Source organism: Brachyistius frenatus, unplaced genomic scaffold (genome assembly GCF_029030835.1).
Source record: "Brachyistius frenatus isolate BFR_SWC_R1_liver_20210118 unplaced genomic scaffold, ASM2903083v1 Contig_79, whole genome shotgun sequence".
Classification (NCBI taxonomy): Eukaryota; Metazoa; Chordata; class Actinopteri; family Embiotocidae; genus Brachyistius; species Brachyistius frenatus.
This window is the reverse complement of record NW_027210678.1, coordinates 1656798-1677500: the sequence shown is the minus strand read 5'-3', so window position 1 is coordinate 1677500 and position 20703 is coordinate 1656798. Positions and strand designations below refer to the sequence as shown.

General features: G+C 44.4%; 1 protein-coding gene across 4 annotated transcripts in view; it reads left to right on the top strand.

Annotated features, from left to right (window-relative positions):
* Window positions 1-20703, top strand: part of LOC138626913 (nuclear receptor coactivator 2-like) — a 43560-nt gene that overhangs the window by 8014 nt on the left and 14843 nt on the right. For 2 of the 4 annotated variants that reach the window (XM_069708910.1, XM_069708909.1), the window contains exons 2-11: window positions 178-243; window positions 7989-8102; window positions 9143-9315; window positions 12663-12766; window positions 15105-15282; window positions 15692-15880; window positions 17650-17751; window positions 18317-18457; window positions 18800-18947; window positions 19353-20514. In XM_069708910.1, the coding sequence (XP_069565011.1) occupies window positions 8008-8102; window positions 9143-9315; window positions 12663-12766; window positions 15105-15282; window positions 15692-15880; window positions 17650-17751; window positions 18317-18457; window positions 18800-18947; window positions 19353-20514 (2292 nt within the window). In that variant the 5' untranslated portion in view covers window positions 178-243; window positions 7989-8007. Of the gene's footprint in view, window positions 1-177; window positions 244-7988; window positions 8103-9142; window positions 9316-12662; window positions 12767-15104; window positions 15283-15691; window positions 15881-17649; window positions 17752-18316; window positions 18458-18799; window positions 18948-19352; window positions 20515-20703 lie in introns of those variants that run through there. The other 2 variants (XM_069708908.1, XM_069708911.1) reach the window with 2 other exon arrangements.

Here is a 20703-nt window from a genome sequence, read left to right as displayed (position 1 = left end):
GGTCGTCCCAGCCGGGTCGTCCCCGCCGGGTCGTCCCCGCCGGGTCGTCCCAGCCGGCCTCCCTTCTGCGGACGTACGCGTTAGAAATTCGCATTTACATGCTTGAGTTTTAAAAGTGCAAAAAACTAAATAATTCTTTTAATATATTGATCTTCATTCTTGTTTTATGTCTTCCAGAGACCACTGAATGATGTCGCAATGTAACTCTTTGTGGATGTTTACCCAGGATGCTTTGCATGCGAGGTGAGTGAGCTCCCGGTTGCGTTCCTTCGGCCTGAGATTTAAATGATGTTTTACCTCCAACACGGGAACCTTGTGAAAGGCGTCAAAATGAACTATTCTCCACATTTTTGGACAATTTCTTTTCCAAAGATGCAGATAATAGTCAAAAATGTTGTTGTGGAAAAACATGAAATTTACACCAAAGAGGTGCATCGAAGTCTTTCACAAACTTTGGTTAAAAACACTGCGGAAGAGTTTCACACGTCGTCTCGTATCCGTGAAGAAAAAACAAACAAATATTTGAGTTTTGTTTTAAATGTATAATGGACGCCCGTCGAGTCTGTTTTCAGTCGCACGGCAGTTTGCAGAGTTCGCATATGCAAAAATCCAAACGCGGCCGGTCGGTGCAGAGAACTGCAACCGGAGAATTTTTTTTGTGCTTGAAATGACGTCAATGTTGACATGACAACATGGAGAGTGGAAGCAAGGGAAGGTGTGTGTGTGTGTGTGTGTGTGTGTGTGTGTGTGTGTGTGTGTGTGTGTGTGTGTGTGTGTGTGTGTGTGTGTGCAGCTGCTTCCACCAGCACTTAGTGCTTTTTGCCATTTGTAAAATTACCTCTCTCTCTCTGTGACTCTCTTGCTCATTTGTTTTTTGTCATCACACTTAGTGACGCTTTTTTTTTTTTTTTTTTTTTTTATCAAAGCAGGGTTTATTATGCATTATGCTGAAAGTAGCAGCAGCAGTCTCTCTCTGTCCATCGCTGCCTTTTATTTTGAAAGTTAGCGGATTTGAGCAAAGTTTGGGGGAAAAAAACAAAGGTTTGTCTGTAAAAGTGTGTTTATGTGTATTTTTCTTGTTATTCAGCAGAATTCATTCTCTCTTCAGGCGTCCGTATACTTTTGGTCATATGGTGTCTATAGTGATTTTGTGTATTTTTAAAAGGGTAACTAAAGACCTAGCTCTTTAATCTGGCTTTTAATTTGAAGTCATATTTATCATCTGGGTTTTTAGGTATTAATTATTGTTTTCCATCCCTGGTGTTTAGTGTGTTTGATTGAATTTTATTTCTTGATATTTATTACGTTGTATTATTGTTGTATCTTTAGTCCTGCATATTCTTTTTTTGTTTTGTTATTTAATTTAATTTATGTTGCACTTTGAGCTCGATGCTCAAGTTGACGTCCACAAATTATCATCATATTTTTTAAATCGACACACAATTTCATCTCTGGGTGCAATTTTTGAACCACTTTCAGGTCTTATCCATGAACATTACTTCTTTTATTTTATTTTTATTTTTTACTTCACATACAAGCATTTTAAGTGCTTTAAAAGTACCAAAACTAGTAAAAAAAATATATATATATATATATAAAAACATATGTTTGCGTGTTTATTAAAGATTTGGCTCATTTTCACACCTTCAATGCATTTTGTATGATTAGTATCTGTGAAGTAATTCCTCAAAACTTAAGAACAAACCGGTTGTGTGACTCTCAGTAACTAGAAAGGCTGAGAGAGAGAAAGAGAGAGAGAGAGAAGAGAGAGAAAGGGGGAGGTTTTTTTTGTTTCCTCTCCCTCTCTCTCTCTCTCTCTCATTGGCCAATAGGAGGAGGAGTGTGTATGTGTGTGTGTGTGTGTGTGTGTGTGTGTGTGTGTGTGTGTGTGTGTGTGTGTGTGTGTGTGTGTGTGTGTGTGTGTGTGTGTGCGCGCGCGCGGGGGGGGAGGGGTGTGTGTGTGTGTGTGTGTGTGTGTGTGTGTGTGTGTGTGTGTGTGTGTGTCGTCTCTATGTGATTGGGGGAGGGGAGAGAGGGAGGGAGGGGGAGAGAGGATTTGTGGCATGTAGTTTGTCAGCTGTCATTAGGTGCAGATGACACACACACACACACACACACACACACACACACACACACACACACACACACACACACACACACACACACAGTAATCTCATAGAGAAGGGGGAGAGAGAGAGGGGGAGAGCGAGAGAGGAAATAGTGAGTGTGTGTGTGTGTGTGTGTGGTGAGCAGCGTGCCAGCGGGCCGGCATGGGATGTTTGGCCGGCTCTGGACTGGTTATGGACCGGTTTAACCAAAGCGGAGGTGAGTGGCCAACACACTCCATTATATTCCATTCAGTGGGTTTAAAGGAACAGTCCGTAGACTTCCAGGTTCCAGCTATTTAAAACATAAATAACGTAAAGGTGTTTCAGTGCGTTTGTTGAAGAACTATAACGTTTACGTGAGTAAAAACTGAAACAGAACCTTTAACGGTCTTCAACGATGAGGCAAAGTGAAAATGGAAATATTTGTTTGTTTTTAATCGTCTCATCTCTCTCTTATTTTGTAGGTTATGATACACGGGAGACAAATAATTGGAACGAGCTGTTGAATATATTTCGGTCGTAGCCGTGATTCTAATATTTATCGTTGTGTGTCTTTACTTCGCGGACGGACGGTGATGAGTTCGATGCTCACGGCAGCTGTCTGAGTCACACTCGGACTTTGAGCTGTCATGTATTGTTATTGTGGTTTTGACACTGTGTGTGTGTGTGTGTGTGTGTGTGTGTGTGTGTGTGTGTGTGTGTGTGTGTGTGTGTGTGTGTGTGTGTGTGTGTGTGTGTGTGTGTGTGTGTGTGTGTGTGTGTGTGTGTGTTGCGGGGGGAGTGGTTATGAACACACACACACACACACAGTGCACAGTCAGCAGGCCTGAAGCTGCTCTGTCACCTGAGGTGTAACCGGCCAACTGTTTCGCTCCTCTTCAATAACAACTGTTGTTTTAAAAAGTCGTCCAGAAAGCCGAAACGACGAGTTTGCAGTTTTGGGGAACAAAAAAAAAAGTGAAAATAACTTTTTTTTAGGAAGACGTCCGTTAGGTGTTTGTTTCTGGGATGTTATGTTTATAAAAATCTTTTTCTTCCTGTTTGAGGTCATGAAAGCTGTTTTTTGTTGTTGTTTTTTCTCTGAACTTTACATCTCAAATTCACACCGAGGAAAAGTTTCCTGAAAGCGACTGTATGTTAATGTGGAGATAATTCAATCAGCGAGCCGAGCTCCTGGATTCTCTGACCTCCGGTTCAGGAAAAGGAAACGACGCTTTGCCTTCGCTTTCGTTTTTTGTTTTTTGTGTGTTGCATATTAATAAGCCGTTTGACTCATCGGTTAATTTCTCTCGTCACGTCCGATGTAAGCCGCGTCGTTATCCGGCTTATCAGCGCGTTACAGGATGTGATTTTACTTAATTATCACGCCGGGAATTTCACAACATATGGTTTGTTTTGCAGTGAATTTTAACGTAAGTGTTAATTTTAGTCTCGCATATCCCAACATCTAACAGAAACTTGTATTTGTTTACTTTTGCGTCGTGAGTTTCGAGCGGTGAATTTTTTTTTTGGCCGCCGCTGAATGTTTGTGTTGCGCGAAGCTTCAGCCGCTGCACGGACCACCATGACGGAGCAAAGTGTCGCCGACCATAAACAAAGCCTCTCCGAGCCTCGTTCTCACATCCCTGCGTGTGTTTTCATGCGTGTCGGATGATTTTTTTATTTATTTTTTGTAATTCGAGGGTCCGATTTGGGACACAAGTGCTCTTCTGCTTCGCTGTACATTTTAATCTGCAGCGTGTAGAAGAGTATTGGGTTTTATGTGTGTGTGTGTGTGTGTGTGTGTGTGTGTGTGTGTGTGTGTGTGTGTGTGTGTGTGTGTGTGTGTGTGTGTGTGTGTGTGTGTGTGTGTGTGTGTGTGTGTGTGTGTGTGTGTGTTCACAATTAAGTTAGCATCCGGGCAGGCATGTTCGATGGTATTGATCGCAGCCTATAATCGATCAGGCATCAGGCTCTCACATTACATGAAGCTGCACACAATGAGCAGCTGCAGGACGCCAGCTGCTCTGAGTCTCCTTCTCCTGATTGGATCTCTGGTTTTTTATTTATTTTTTTTTTATTATTATGCTGGGATCATTTTTTTTTTTTTTGTGGTGTTTCTCCACCGCTTCAGATCAAAACAGCTGTTTTTTTAGTTTTTTTATGGATTTTCTGCCGATTACAATTTGGTTTCTGACGAAAGTTTGCAGACGATGAAGTGTGTTTCTTTTTTCTTCTTTTTTTTAAATGAAACGGTAACAGACTCAACAGACCAAAAAACCCCAACAATTAGTCTCATTTGTTTTAGACAAAGAGAGAGAGCATTGGTTGAATTTGTACAGCTTGTTTTTTTGTTGTTGTTTTTTACGGGGGAATTCACTTTCTCGTCACACAGAAAAAGACGTTTGCTTTCTATTCCAGCACGCCGGCGTCACGAGTCCTTTGGAAACTGATGATTCAATACAAAAAAACAGGGCTGGTCTGCCACGTGGAAAAAAACCACAAAAAAACCACCCTACGTGTGCACCTGTAATATAGTATAGCACGTACTGTTAACGTCCACCGGCTCAGAGCGGCATCACCACACATCCGCAGTCGTAATGGCGGCGTTAAAACGAACAGCTGTGAGCGATAGTCAAGTCGAGTGGAAAAGACAGAGCTTGTTTTTTAGGGTTTTTTTCACCATCGGCAGCGAAGACACATTTGCTTTTAATTTTGTGTTACATAAGACTGCGTGGTCAGTGCTTTTTCTTTTTTTTTTTACATTCTCAAAACCTCAATTAGTCTGGAAGCTGAAGGCCTGACGATGACTCATCACTTTAATCACAAGCCGTAGTGTGTTTTACTTGCATGACCACTATCATTTTGTCAGAGTCGGTCTGTCGTGCACCCCGTGATTTATTTATTTATTTATTCTCACCGGCCGTTCCCTGTCGCACGGCGTCATTAACAAACCTTCCACATCGCCGTGTGTTATTTTTCTTAGTGTTTTTAAAAAATTTTTTTAAAGACATTACTGCTAAAAACAGACTGCAAGCTGTTGTTTTGATCCGTCCCGCCACACCTGACCTCCACCTGGATGTAATCTGACACTTTACCTCGCTCTCCGTCGCCCGGGAGCTCAGCTCAGGAAGTGGAGACTACGAGGATGTTATCTGAAAGCCGAACAGGCCGAGAGTTTGTGGGCAAATTTGATTGACGATAATATTCGGGCGGTGGTAAGCGTTCGTCAAGAATCAACACGTATAGCCCACGTTTCCACGGCAACACCTAAATCATAATCTGTGACAGCCTCACCACGGTAACCACTTCTTCTTCTTCTTCTTCTTCGTCTTCTTCTTCTTCTTCTTCTTCTTCTTCTTCTTCTTCTTCTTCTTCTTCTTCTTCTTCTTCTTCTTCTTCTTCTTCTTCTTCTTCTTCTTCTTCTTCTTCTTCTTCTTCTACCAAAACAAAGGGAGCGAGGAGCCGAGGTGGTTTCTACTGGAGACGGAGTCCACTTAAAGCAGGCGGTGATCAATCCTCGGCTTTAATTCCTTAATGGCCGCTCTGACCCTCCGGCCCCCGTCTCTGCTCTGCAGCTCAAATCGTTTTTAAATGGCTTCACTTTGCGAAGCTCTCGGCTCCTCTGATTGCATTAGTATCAGGGCTGGACGGGGTAAAGGCTTTTGTCGCGGGCTACATTAGTGTTAATTCATCGTGTGTGTTGGTGCACCATGTGTGTGTCTCCCCACATGTATGTGTTTGTGAGCATTGATCGAAGTGATACCGTTGATGATGGTGATGATGATGATGATGATGGTGTTGCCTTCAGGCACCGTGACACGTCCTGTACCTTTACAACAACCTGCTGTACACTAACAACAATAACAACAATAACAACACTTTTTTAGTTTTTACAAAATTGGACTTAATATTTGTAAAGTTAATTTATATGAGTTTTGGGGAGATTCATTGAAGATGTATTGTGTGGCGACCTACTCGTTCCACCTTTAAAGTAAAAAAATATATATTTAAAGCTCTTAAATGATGATTGACAGGTCTTTTTAATTAACTTGACATGCTGTAATTTCCATATTTATTAGGGCTGCTAATTTCAATGTTAATAAAAGAAGCGCGAGTATTGTCGCGCATGCAAACGACTTTCTGTTCACGTGCACCAAACTGCAGCAGACAGGCGACCAAAACGTCTGAGATACAACAAAGCAGAAAAAAGATGTCGAGCACTTGAATGATCTCAGTTGGCGAGAACCGAAGCAGGAAGTGGATCTTTCTTCTTAACGCGCTCCGTCTTTTCAAAATAAAGTCCCGTCTTTTGAGCACCAAGACTCGAAACTCAAAACTTCTGCATTATAAATCGGTTGCAGCAGATTCTAATCGTGACGATAAACGAGTCCTTTTTCATTCATCACCTCATTTTTTTTTTTATCCTGAAAAACAGAACCTCCATCTTTATTCAGGAGTCTCAGATTGATTTTGACCGACAGGCTCCCCCCTCCCCCCAACCTCCCTACTCTCCCCCCACCTCCCCCCTCCCTACTCCCCCTCCCCCCTCCCCCCACCTCCCTACTCTCCCCCCACCTCCCCCCTCCCTACTCCCCCCCTCCCTACTCCCCCCCACCTCCCTACTCTCCCGTTATGCTGTAATTAGGACATGTTTTTCTCAGGCCTTGATTATTTACAGCTCCTCTGGTTTTCTTCCTGCTGTCACCTCATCCTCCTCAACTTCTCTTATTTTACAACTACTTCTAAGCCGGTGTGAGAAAATGTTTTTCCCCCTCTTCTTCTTCTTCTTCTTCTTCTTCTTCTTCTTCTTCTTCTTCTTCTTCTTCTTCTTCTTCTTCTTCTTCTTCTTCTTCTGCTAACTTTCTCACTCGTCTCCTTTTCTTTGACTCCCTGTTGTGTTTTTTTGGTTTTTTTTTTTCCTCTCTCTTTTGTCTTTCCCTTCTCCCTCCTTCCAGCTTTTCATCAGCCCCACCGACGGGCTGTTATGTAACAGTCAGGTGATGCGTCGGTCCGTCGAGGAGCCTTAAAGGCCCACTGTCCTCCCCGGACGCTACGTCTCTTCACTTTGTGATCGAAAAACATTTGTCCCGCTTGCTGCTGTCAGTCTGGAATCAGTTTGCTTTTTTTTTTTTTTTTACTCACCGTAAACCTGAGAAATAATCTTCAAGTCACATCTACAAAAAAAAAAAAAACACCTAAAATGAGATAAATAAATACAAAGTAAGAATAGTACGGTACTTACACAACACTTTCAGGATGACAGAAATACTATTGAAAACAACTGGGCTCTGGACACCATGACAGCAGCGAATGCCTACATGAATTATCTATTTTCTAACTGAAGTAATTATTGACGCCTCCAGTATTCCCACTGGGCCTCCCACGTTATTGCCTCCATTACAATGGTACATTGTTTTCGTGAGTCACGAGCGCGCTCCCTGTTTGATAATGCACCGCGCAGGTTGTGTGCATCTTCAGCACATCAATAACTGTCTGTTAATAACACTGTGCTTTTTAAAAAAAAATGACTTTTAACTTTTTAATTTCCATCGAGCTCGGCTGCACTTGTAACAAAGTGCGTTTAGATTTAAAAGCGCACTAATTTTGTCAGATAAAAAAAGAAAACGAAGCAGCTTTAGATACATAATGACTTTAAAAATAACATTATTTGGAAAGTATTTGAAATCATAAGTGTAAACATGTAAATCGTCACGTGGCTGCCGGTTCCTCTGCTTTGTTCTGTAGCTGTTGGTGTGTAAATATTATGTCAGGCAGAAACATTTGCATTGTTCAAACAGTTTAAGTTCTTTTGGGCCTTTTACAGGATGAACTTTTTCAATGTTTTATGTTTTTATGACCAAAAAAATTCCCCCCTTTTATCCTCTTTTCTCTCTCCAGGTGCTGATATTTGCTGAAGATGAGTAGTGGGGGGGCGGACACCCGGGAGCCCCCCAGAGGAGGGGCGGGGTCTCTGAAGAGGAAGGACTGTCAGTCAGATCTGCTGGGGCCCAGGTAAAAAAAATACATTAACCAATCGTAGACTTTATGTAAAAGAGTTCGTAGCTTCAGGTCTGAAAAATGGTTCTGATCCAGAAGTGTCTTCAGCTGCAATACCAGCGAGTGCCACTAGAGGTCGGCTCCAAAAAGCCTCCGGCTCCATAGACTCCCATTCAACTTCTCTCATCAAATCCAAAGTGAATAAAATGTGTCCATCAGTTATCTCGGTGTTGTTAGCTAAAGTCACTCCTTCTTATTAGTTTTCTGGAGGTCCATCTGAAAATAATCCCTCATTCATTAGAAAAGAAGATTCAAGAAGACCTGTTTTTGGGGGCGTGTCTGTTTGATTGACAGGCCTGTGGTGCAGTCAGGTTACAGCTATCGGTGGGCGGGACGTAGTATCGTCATGTTTCCGATCAGATCGGTCAGATCCACCGCTGGCTCCTCCCCCAGCTCGTCCAAATATGGTCACTTCTGGCGCTGAACTAGCAAAATGGCAACGTCCAAAAATCACACCCCTCCTCCCCCCTCAGGGCATCACAAGTATTAATTATCCAGACCCTCATGTACAATTTATTGGTTTAATTTAGATTTTGTCTTGTTACCCGGCAGAAATAAAATATGCTGATAATCAACAACTGATTTACCTGCCATCAGATAATTAGTCATTAATCCTGTGAAGGTTGTTCGTGGCCCCTCGGGGGAGGAGACAGAGACTCTTTCAGGTCAGCGGAGAAAAGTGCCGCTGCAGCAATTTTTAATTTTTTTTTTACAGACAACAGTTTATATAACAACAAACCTGTTGTCGTAGCGATGATGCACGGAGGCCGTAATGAGGACATAATGACGGCGATGTTATGAAATCGTCTCTCTGTCACCGAGGACGTCTCCGTGACTGGAAACAAACGGTCACCGCGCGAAGACCCTCAAAAGTTAAAGAAGCATTTTGCGGCCACTTAATGTGGAGAATGCGTCACGGCGACGTCCTCGGTCACGATGCCGCTACGAATGACTATTCGGTCACCGTTGTTTGTTTCCCCTCCCCCGTCGTCCAGCCCCAAGAGGAGCACCGAGAGGAGGAACCGGGAGCAGGAGAACAAATACATCGAGGAGCTGGCAGAGCTGATCTTCGCCAACATCAACGACATGGACGACCTGAACGTCAAGCCGGACAAATGTGCCATCCTCAAGGAGACGGTGAAGCAGATCAGGCAGATCAAGGAGCAGGGTGAGGCGTTGCATCACAATAAATAATCATCATCATAACAGCCAAACGTTAATGAGGCTCGTTGGCTTTCCTCTTAATATCAGCGTCATGTATTATCAATCATTCATAGTTTATTTGTTTGCCACTTTTCATACAAATGGCATAAAAACAATGATTTACAGTGAAAACAATAAAAACACCCTCCGAACACACACACACACACACACACACACACACACACACACACACACACACACACACACACACACACACACACACACACACACACACACACACACACACACACACACACACACATCCAAAACCTTCCACACTCAATGCAATAAATGAGAACATTGTAGAGAACAAACTAATGAGTGATGATCAAACACCCGAAGTACCTATTAGAGTTCAATAAAATACTAAAATATAAGTTTTGCCATCTAAAATGCATAAATGAATACGATAAATTATAAACGATATGGAGAAAATAAATTGAAGTTGAATTTAAATTACAATAAAATACTGAGTACAAAATTAAAGTACAGGCCAGTTTAAACTTAAAGGTATTTTTTCAAAACGTGAACAACAGGTTTTTTTTTGTTGTCTTATTTTATTTTATTGAAGTGGAGATAAAAAGTTAAACTTCTAAAGAAAGTATCAAGCAGCATAAAACTCAGTTAATGCTTTCATAATCAAAGAAAGTCTTCATATTCTTATAAAAAAAAAAAAAAGTGGACAAATTGCTGGAGGAGAGCATGTTCGCTGTGAAGTGAAAACTCACTATAATAATAATAATAATAATAATAATAATAATAATAATAATGGTTTTAGGAGCTCCTCACAGGTTACACTTGTTCCACATACTTTTTTGTAGTGTGTGTGAATGCAGATTAAATTTCCCACGCGGCCTCTTTTAAATGTTCGAATATTTCAACCAAAGAAAAGATCACAAATATTCAGAAGTGGAGTTGAACTGGTGGCCGAAGGGAAACGTACGGAGATGTTCGGTGTGAGAGCGTGAAGCCTGATGTGTGATGATGACCGAGGCGGTGCTCTTATGTAACGCTGTTGGTCAATGTGATGTAAGTCTTCACGGGAAACCAGGACGATCTGCCCTCAGCGCCGTCTCGCCATCTCCCTGCTCCTCGTTCTCTTTTCTCTCAACTCCTTCACCTCCTCGTCTTCCTCTCGTTCTCTTCCTCTTTATCTTCAATCTCTCTCCTTTACTCTTTCTATCACTCTGCCATCCTTCCACAAATTATCTTCTGTCACTCTTCTTCTTTTTTTCCGCCCCATTTTTTATTCTTTCTCTTTTTTCCTTTCCTTTCCTTTCCTTTCCTTTCCTTTCCTTTCCTTTCCTTTCCTTTCCTTTCCTTTCCTTTCCTTTCCTTTCCTTTCCTTTCCTTTCCTTTCCTTTCCTTTCCTTTCCTTTCCTTTCCTTTCCTTTCCTTTCCTTTCCTTTCCTTTCCTTTCCTTTCCTTTCCTTTCCTTTCCTTTCCTCTCCTCTCCAGCATTCATTTTCTCTCCCTCTCTCCTCTCTTTTGGTTCCTGTGGTCAGCCAGTTGGTGTTCATGCGCTGTAGTGCTGTTTGTGTCTGAAAACAACAGCTGAATAAGCACACACACACACACACACACACACACACACACACACACACACACACACACACACACACACACACACACACACACACACACACACACACACACACACACACTGAAAACACACTAGTCACACAGCTGCCTGGTCGACTTCAGAAACCTGCTGTTGTTGTTAAGAATTGAACTGATGAAGATTTCACATAAAACGCATGAATTCAAACAGAACAAAAGCATCACCAGGAAGTGTGTGTGTGTGTGTGTGTGTGTGTGTGTGTGTGTGTGTGTGTGTGTGTGTGTGTGTGTGTGTGTGTGTGTGTGTGTGTGTGTGTGTGTGTGTGTGTGTGTGTGTGTTTTGGCCCACGCCTCACATTTACAGTAACCACAGGTTTAGATTGTAGAACAGGAGGTGAGCTCTTCGGTTTCCTGTCTGCTCCGACTGTTTGTTGGAAATAACAAACATCAAGTCATGATGTTGTAATGAAGTAAAAAGTCAGGTTACAAAATGAAAACACAAAGTTATGCTGTTACTTTTCCGTCAATCAACCATTTGATTCGCTGACGGTGACGACCGCTCTGAAGCAGGTCAAACTCAACCAAACTGAGAGTGAAGAACAGCAAGAAGAGACGTCTTCGGCTTGACCTGAAAACAAATCAGTGACAGATTCATGTGTTGTTTTGTTTTTGTGAAGCCGGCTTCGTTAAGACCGAAGTCTTCTCGGTAATGAAACCGCTGCTCGGGGTGCTTTTTGTTTGTTAGCTACAAACACCTGAGAAAGTATTTTTCTTTATTTTTTGTTTGTTTTAGAGCTAATGAGCGGTGCATTAGTCGATACTGCAGGACCGCACGATACACCAGCTGTTAATAGGCCATTCATATGCAAGTCATAGTGCTGCCTCAGAGTGCTTTCGCGGTGGTGTCGGGAGGCTCGATAACCCCCCGAACCTGAGCATGTGAAACACAGCGACTCATATTTATTGATTTAAAACAATTTTTTTTTTTATTTTTTTAAAGAAACAGACTTTAATACCCTCCGACCTACACAGTGGAGCCGTTTCCAGGCTCGCCGGTGACGAGGGTTTAAGGGCCGACGACTCCGTACAGCTCCGGTCCCACAACAGGAATGTCAGCTATGTGGCCTAATGGGGCCACGGGAGGCTTAACGGTCCAGCGGTACAGCCGGAGGAGGAGAGTGGAGACTGTAAAACTGAGAAACCCTCCGCTACTCAAACCTACACATCAGGAACACGGTTTATATATAAGTTATAATGTTTGAGAAAAAAGGTCTCGGTTTACATGAAAACTCAAAGTCGGCGTGTCGGTTTTCGCCTGAAGGCTTTCGTCGTCACAAAAAAAAAAAAAACAACAACACCCGCAGTGTGTCCTGGAAAAAAAAAAAAGAGAAAAAAGAAAAGCTTCATTCTGATGAAGATGTTTGATTCCAAGAAAACAAACCCAGTCTGTGATAAACACAACAGCAGCTCGCTTCATCTCGTACAAGCCTTTCTTTTCATGCCGGGCCCTAAAACGTTTGACGTGCCGTTTTCACCGTATCATCAATGAGTCGTGCACTCTCCGGATTCCTCACAACGCTTTGGTGAAGTTCTGTGTTTGTTCTTCATGATGGGATGAATGCAATATTTGTTCATCAAAAAATAATAATGAAACTAGTAAATAAAAGCCTTTTTTTTTCTTTTTTTCTTAAGACAAAGAAAATATGTAATAATAATGTTGCAAAAACTCAAATTGTTCCTCGTCTGTTACAGAGAAAGCTCCGGTGGCTGATGCCGAGGAGGTGCAGAAGGCCGACGTCTCGTCCACCGGGCAGGGCGTCATCGATAAAGACGCTCTCGGGCCCATGATGCTGGAGGTACGTTCAACCCAACATTGGTTGGTCGGATGTTATGAAGCCGAGAGTTTCGGATTTTGTCCCGTCGGCATCTTGCTAGTTCGGAGCGGTTTGTGACCATATTTGGATGGCTAAGCGGTGGAAACCCAATGATACTACGTCCCGCCCACCAATAGCTGTCACCTGACTGCACCACAGGCCTGTCAATCAAACAGACACGCCCCCAAAAACAGGTCTTCTTGAATCTTCTTTTCTAATGAATGAGGGATTATTTTCAGATGGACCTCCAGAAAACTAAGAAGAAGGAGTGACTTTAGCTAACAACACCGAGATAACTGATGGAGACATTTTATTCACTTTGGATTTGATGAGAGAAGTTGAATGGGAGTCTATGGAGCCGGAGGCTTTTTGGAGCCGACCTCTAGTGGCACTCGCTGGTATTGCACTTCTGCATTGGAACCATTTTTCAGACCTGAAAGCTACAAACTCTTTTATATTCAGTCTGCGGTTCGACCAAACCTCCGTCTGCCTGCGTTATCACTGTCAGAGAGAGAGAGAGAAAAGAAAAATAGTTTAAAGGTCAAAGCAAGAGTGACACAAAACAGAAGTGTGATAACACCATGAATGGGTGTTCCTGCTGATACCAGTGAACCCGAAACATTTTCACAACAAGTAAACTCACTAAATGTTGTGTTTTCAGAACGGGCCGGTGCACCGTAATTTTCCGTGCAGTGACATTAATTACGTGAGCTCTTAATGTCACTACGACAACACAGGAAGTGGACAAACGCCAGTGTTTCATGTGTCGTCAGTCAGAGCAGATGGAGCATCTCTCTGACTGTAAATGGCGCTGCTCTGCAGAGTTCCTCTGACTAACGGCAATGCCATCATCAAACACACTCCAGTGTGTGTGTGTGTGTGTGTGTGTGTGTGTGTGTGTGTGTGTGTGTGTGTGTGTGTGTGTGTGTGTGTGTGTGTGTGTGTGTGTGTGTGTGTGTGTGTGTGTGTGTTGGTGTGTACACGGGTGTGTGATGACGTATAACACGGGACCCAATGAGGTGTAAATACCTTAGTGAAAAGCCAGATTAGAACGGAGAAGGGGAGGAGCCTGACCACACACACACACACACACACACACACACACACACACACACACACACACACACACACACACACACACACACACACACACACACACACACACACACACACACACACACACACACAGGAGGCTATATATAGCGTCCACCAGCAGCAACGCCGGCCGAGGTGTCTGCTCGCGAGTCTGAAAGATAAACATCACTCTGTGCCAAGACCCCTTTTCCATTCTGTTCTACGGCGGCGTCGGGGATAATAAGCAGGCGTACATACAGGCCGACGAACAAATCAGCAGTCTGTACATTTAGCTGGAAAATGCTGAGTCGACGGGAATGAAAGAATGGAAAAAAACACAAACACAATTGCACACGGTGGCCAACGTAAGACGCTCACAGCCCACCGAGATCGAGCGCTGTGTTTTTTCGTGATATAGTTTAATTCGGGGTTTTTTTACATTTAAATTTTGAATCACACACTTTTTTTTACCTCTGCGCACGTCTGAATGTTTGTGGCATCTGCAAGAAAGATTGTGTTGACTGTAGTTCACAGTAATCAGCGGCAACCAGCTGTGCCGTCAAGTGACCATATATGGACGAGCCAGGGCAGAAATCCAGTCAATCGAACAGACACGCCCCCAAAAACACCCGTTTTTTTTTTTTACTACGTCCCGCCCACCGATAGCTGTAACCTGACTGCACCACAGGCCTGTCAATCAAACAGACACGCCCCCAAAAACAGGTCTTCTTGAATCTTCTTTTCTAATGAATGAGGGATTATTTTCAGATGGACCTCCAGAAAACTAAGAAGAAGGAGTGACTTTAGCTAACAACACCGAGATAACTGACGGACACATTTTATTCACTTTGGATTTGATGAGAGAAGTTGAATGGGAGTCTATGGAGCCGGAGGCTTTTTGGAGCCGACCTCTAGTGGCACTTTCTGGTATTGCAGCTTAAACCCTTCAGCATCGGCTTAATTTTTCAGACCCGGAAGCTACAAACACTTTTATATAGTCTATGATCCCAATACACATACGGGAATAATAATAATAATTATTATTATTATTATTATTAATAATAATAATAGACAGTTGATTAAAGATCGTGCTGATCAAGTGCCAAATTTGCAACGAAAATGGGTATTATATAAATTATTTTTTAGCTAAACCTGAAGTGGAGGAGTTACTGTTGCCTCCCCACCTTTTGTTTTGTTAGATCACTTTTTTATATTTGCTGTAACGTCTGCTCTTCACCTCTTTCAGGCCTTGGACGGCTTCTTCTTCGTGGTCAACATGGAGGGCAACGTCGTGTTCGTGTCGGAGAACGTCAGCCAGTATCTGCGCTACCAGCAGGAGGAGCTGATGAACACCAGCGTCTACAGCGTGCTGCACGTCGGAGATCACGCCGAGTTCATCAAGAACCTGCTGCCCAAGAGCCTCGGTGAGACGCCGGGAGGAGGAGGAGGAGGAGGAGGAGGAAGGAGTGCTTTTGTCGTTTTGTTCCTTTTTTTCCACTTTTATTTTACAGAGTTTTCCATGAATCATATTAGCTGTCAGTCGATAGGTGAAAAACCTTAAAATACAAACAAAAACATAGAAACCCATAAATGTACAGGTAAATATATGCATACGAATAAATGGCAATAAACCGAAAATACACGTCTGTGAATTGCGTCATCCCATATAGCCTTTTTTTTTTTTTTTTTTTTTTCAACTTCACTGCACCACAAAAGTAAAAGCAGTTAATTAAACTAACCATCTACCATAAAAAAATAATTGGAATATTTCCAGCCCGACGATCTTCTAACGTCTCCTCTCTTGTTTTTGTTTTTGTTTTTTTTGTCTCGCAGTCAATCACCGCGGCGGCGATTCGTCCAACAGGAACAGCCACACCTTCAACTGTCGCATGTTGGTCAACCCTCACGGCGACGGCGAAGCCCGGCCGACCTCCGACCCGCAGGACGCGGTGCAGCAGAAGTACGAGACCATGCAGTGTTTCGCTGTCTCCGAACCCAAGTCGATCAAAGAGGAGGGGGAAGGTGAAGCTCTTCGTCACGTTCCTGTCCGTCGTCCTCGTCGTTGTTGTGGATCTTTGATTTTGTTTCCGATTTCTGCCTTCAGTTTTATTGTTATTCACCTTTTCCTCGTTCCCTCTAATTTACAGTCCTCGTCTTCATCTCTTCTTCCGTCTCTCTTAATTTCAGTGCCTCTTTTATTTCCACGTCCCGTCATTAATCTTTTATTCTCAGTCGGGTGAAGTTCTTCTCTAATATGTATTTTTAACGGTTATTTTCTTTCCGTCTGCGTCTTGACTTTTCTGTCTCGTCCCCCATCATTCGTTCTCTCCCGTCCTCCTGTGTCCTGTCCTCCTTCCACCGCCGCTGCTCTCCTCCGGGAGACACTAATTAGCGCGTGGCACTTTGTCATCTTCCCATCTAATCTAATGACACACACACACACACACACACACACACACACACACACACACACACACACACACACACACACACACACACACACACACACACACACACACGACGGGGAGAATCTGTCTGGCGTTCTAATTTTAGACGTCTGACAGACAGATATTGCGCCGACAGGAGGAGGACGTCTGCTGGACAGACGCAGGGCTGCAGGTTGAGACTGAGCTTTCGGTTGATGTTTGGTTCGACTGCGACTGGTCGTGGTCTCCACGGCGACTGGTCGTGGTCTCCACGGCGACGCTGAGCTCGCGGTCGTCCTGTTTGATTTCAGTGCTGACGGTGAAGCTTTACGTTAAAGTTATGGAACGGAGAGGGTTGATGCTGTTGTCATGTTGCAGCTGGAAAGTCTGGTTTTATCATGTTTGTAATATTCAGGATTTTTACGTCCAGTAGAATAATCAAGTTATATGTGTCAACCAAAGCGGCGACCGGCAGTGACGTCACCCGTCGGTTTGTGAACGTTATGAATCCTCCAGTTCAGATTCTGTCCGTCACCATCTTTGCCAGTTCGGAGCGGTTTGGAGCAGGAAGTGACCATATTTGGACGAGCTGGGGGAGGAGCCAGCGGTTAATCTGACCGATCTGATCGGAAACCTGACGATACTACGTCCCGCCCACCGATAGCTGTAACCTGACTGCACCACAGGCCTGTCAATCAAACAGACACGCCCCCAAAAACAGGTCTTCTTGAATCTTCTTTTCTAATGAATGAGGGATTATTTTCAGATGGACCTCCAGAAAACTAATAAGAAGGAGTGACTTTAGCTAACAACACCGAGAGAACTGATGGACACATTTTATTCACTTTGGATTTGATGAGAGAAGTTGAATGGGAGTCTATGGAGCCGGAGGCTTTTTGGAGCCGACCTCTAGTGGCACTCGCTGGTATTGCAGCTGAAGACACTTCTGCATCGACCTCATTTGTCAGACCTGGAAGCTATGAACACTTTTATAAACGGTCTGTTGTGTTTACATTGAGGTCTTGGTTTGTAATGGCATTAGGTGGGACTGCATTATATTCACAGTTTAGCGGTATAAACAGTGAAGGAATTAAGGCAGACGTTGTGTTTTTTTTATAACGGGGAACCTAAAACAGTTGCCGAGCCCAACAACGAGACCACCCAAGAGAGGCGGAGTGACCTCACAGTTACCTACAAAACACACACTGAAGGGGAGGAAAAACAATCCCTCCCTGTTCAAATCCCATTGTTGCTTTACGTACCAACCTCTCTCATCCACATCCTCGGGTAAATATTATGGCCTGTCTCATTGTACCCGTGAAAGATTATTGTAAGTTGTAATGTGTTTTTTTTTCAAACCTGCAGATTTCCAGTCGTGTCTGATCTGCGTGGCGAGAAGAGTGCCAGTCAAAGAGCGAGCCGTGATGCCCACGTACGAGAGCTTCACCACACGGCAGGACCTTCAAGGTAGGCAGAACCTGCATCAATCCGATGCCAGATGCATCCAAACTTCTACTTGAAATTTAAATTAATAACTCTATGTTGAAGAGTTTCTGTGTGGTTAGTTGCACCAACGATCAAATCAAAAACGCTGAGCTCTGATTTAAAAAATAAAAAAAAGATCCTGATAGAAGGACTTTATGGCTCCAAGTTGTATGAAGGGAAGACATAAATATCAGGAGACTGAAGAGGGATGAAATTAAACTTTTCGATATATATATTTTGTTCTTAGGCAGGCAGAGTGGACATATATTTACTGTCAGAGTGTCTTTGGTTCATTTATAAATGAATTCAACGCCGGTGGTTTTCTAGTCGTTTGATATTTTAACGTCGCAAGCCCAAAGTACCAGGATGTAAACTGTATGATGTTGTTGTTTACATGCTATCTACAGTGAGTAAATGTAAACAGCTTTAAAATACATATTCTGAAGTGTTCAGAGCATCGTGGAGCCGGGAGGACTGTTTTGAGGAGTTTGCTTCGCCAGCATGTGGGCTGAAAGTTTTGCGTGACTCCGTTGCTCCACCTGCGCAGGTAAGATCACGTCGCTGGATACGAGCCTGCTGCGGGCGTCCATGAAGCCGGGCTGGGAGGACCTGGTTCGGCGCTGCATCCAGAGGTTTCACCTGCAGAATGACGGCGAGATGTCCTTCGCCAAGAAACACCAGCAAGACGGTAAAACTGCGTTTTCATCACGGCCGAAACACTTCAAGATTCGGAGATTTTTTTTTTTTAGAAGGATTGTCGACACTAATACACACTACATGCTGAAAATTGTCAGTGTATAATTTTAATCGGTGTAATTATCGTGATTCATGATCAAATAATCTGATGTGATAATACTTCATTGTTTGTTTTGTGTTGTTTTTGCTGTTCATTTCTTAATTCCTCAGAAGCATAATGTTCTGTTTTGATCGGTGGGTTTCAGTCATGTGTCGTGTGATCATGATGATGGTGGTGTTTTTATTTATTTATATGTTTTTTGGTGAGATAAGTGTAATTTCCGTTTCTCCTCAGTGTTGAGGAACGGCCACGCCCTCAGCCCTCTGTACCGGTTCTCCCTGGCGGACGGCGGCGTCGTCTCGGCTCACACCAAAAGCAAACTGGTCCGCTCTCAGGCCACCAATGAACCGCAGCTCTACTTGTCCCTGCACATCCTGCAGAGGTACCACACTCTTTTCTTTACCTCCGTCTCTACTGACTCATCATGAATCTTTTAGGACGCGGAGTCAGTGAAGTTTCAGTTAATTTCTTGTCTTTTTTTCCTCCTAAATCTTATACATAATTTCCCCCATAAATTCTCATATTTATTACAGTTCACAGAACAGGAGTTTTAGAGTCTAATGCTTTAAATTATTTGTTTTAAACTCAGACTGGCGAAGTTTTGACAGCCTATAATTATATTTTATTTAGTTTTGTCAAGCTGTAGTTAATCGGGGGAACGCTGGCTAACAACCTGCAGGTTTTACGAAAACAAAAACAAAAAAGTAAAATTCCTGCATTTTCACACCTGATGATGTGCAAACAGCACGCGGCCACACATAGCTCGAATTTATTTATTTTGTTCCAGGGAAAACATGACTGCAGACTCGCCCGGCGGTCAGGTCATGGTCAAGCCGATGACCCCCACCAGTGCGGGTGGTCCCTCTCCTTCCCCCGACGCCAGCATCACCAGCAACACCTTCCACTCCACGGCGACCTCCGGCACCCCCGGACGTGGTTTTGGGGCCGGGTCGGGACGGGCGGCCACGCCTCAGGGAAGCTGCCACGCGCTCAAGCTGGGCAGCCCTTCGGCCCACGGGAGCCCGAGCGCCATGTTGTCTCCTCGTCATCGGCAGAGCCCCGGCGCGGCGGCCAGCAGCAGCACCTGCAGCAGCCCTCACGTCCCCCAGCATCCCCCCGGCCCTTTCTCCCCCGCGGCCGGCCTCCACTCGCCGGCGTCGGTCTGCAGCAGCACGGGAGCCGGCCAGGGGTTCAACTCCCTGAGTGCCCTGCAGGCTCTCAGCCAGGGCCACAGGGTTCCCCAGGGCCTCGGCGACGGACAGAATCCAAGGTCACCCGACAGGAAACCGCTCACCAATGCCGGCTTAGAGGCCGACTTGTTTGGAAATTTCGAGGAGCAGCAGGACTCGTTGTCGTCCCAGAACCAGGAGGGAGAAGCGGGGGAGGGGAAGGACGAGGACCGGGACGGCTTCGGAGGTAACCCGGGCGACCTCGGCGACGCCCCGAACCGCCTCCTGAACACCAAAGGCCACACCAAGCTGCTGCAGCTCCTCACCACCAAGCAGGAGCCCTCCGATCCCTGCTCGCCGCCGGAGCCCCTGGGCGACGACCAGAACTGTAAGGACCAGTTGGGCGGGATCGGCTGCGTCAGCGGGGCGGGACACAACCACTCCACCTCGTTAAAGGAGAAACACAAAATCCTCCACAGGCTGCTGCAGAACAGCACCTCGCCCGTGGAGCTGGCCAAGCTCACGGCCGAGGCGACCGGGAAGGACCCCCTCGGCCCCGAGTCGGCCTCGGGGGACAGCGTGGCCGCTCTGGGCGAACTCATCCCCAAACAGGAGCCCGGCAGCCCCAAAAAGAAGGACAACGCGCTGCTTCGCTATCTTCTGGACCGGGACGATAACGGCATCCTGGATAAAGCCATCAAGATGGAGCCTGGCGACGGACACAAGCTGCCCAACGTGAAGGTCGAGAAAGAGGAGGCGGGATTTAATATGGAGGACCAGGTCAGTTAGCAAAAACATTAACAGATGTTTTTTCTAGAGAGTATTGGATGAATTAAACTAATTTAAATTGGGAACCACAGAGTTTTCAGAAAAGTATAACGACAAGGACGTAAATCCAACGGGAAAAAAAGAAACGACAGTTGTGTCAATATAAAAATGAATCGGCACGTAAACCATAAATATAGTTGG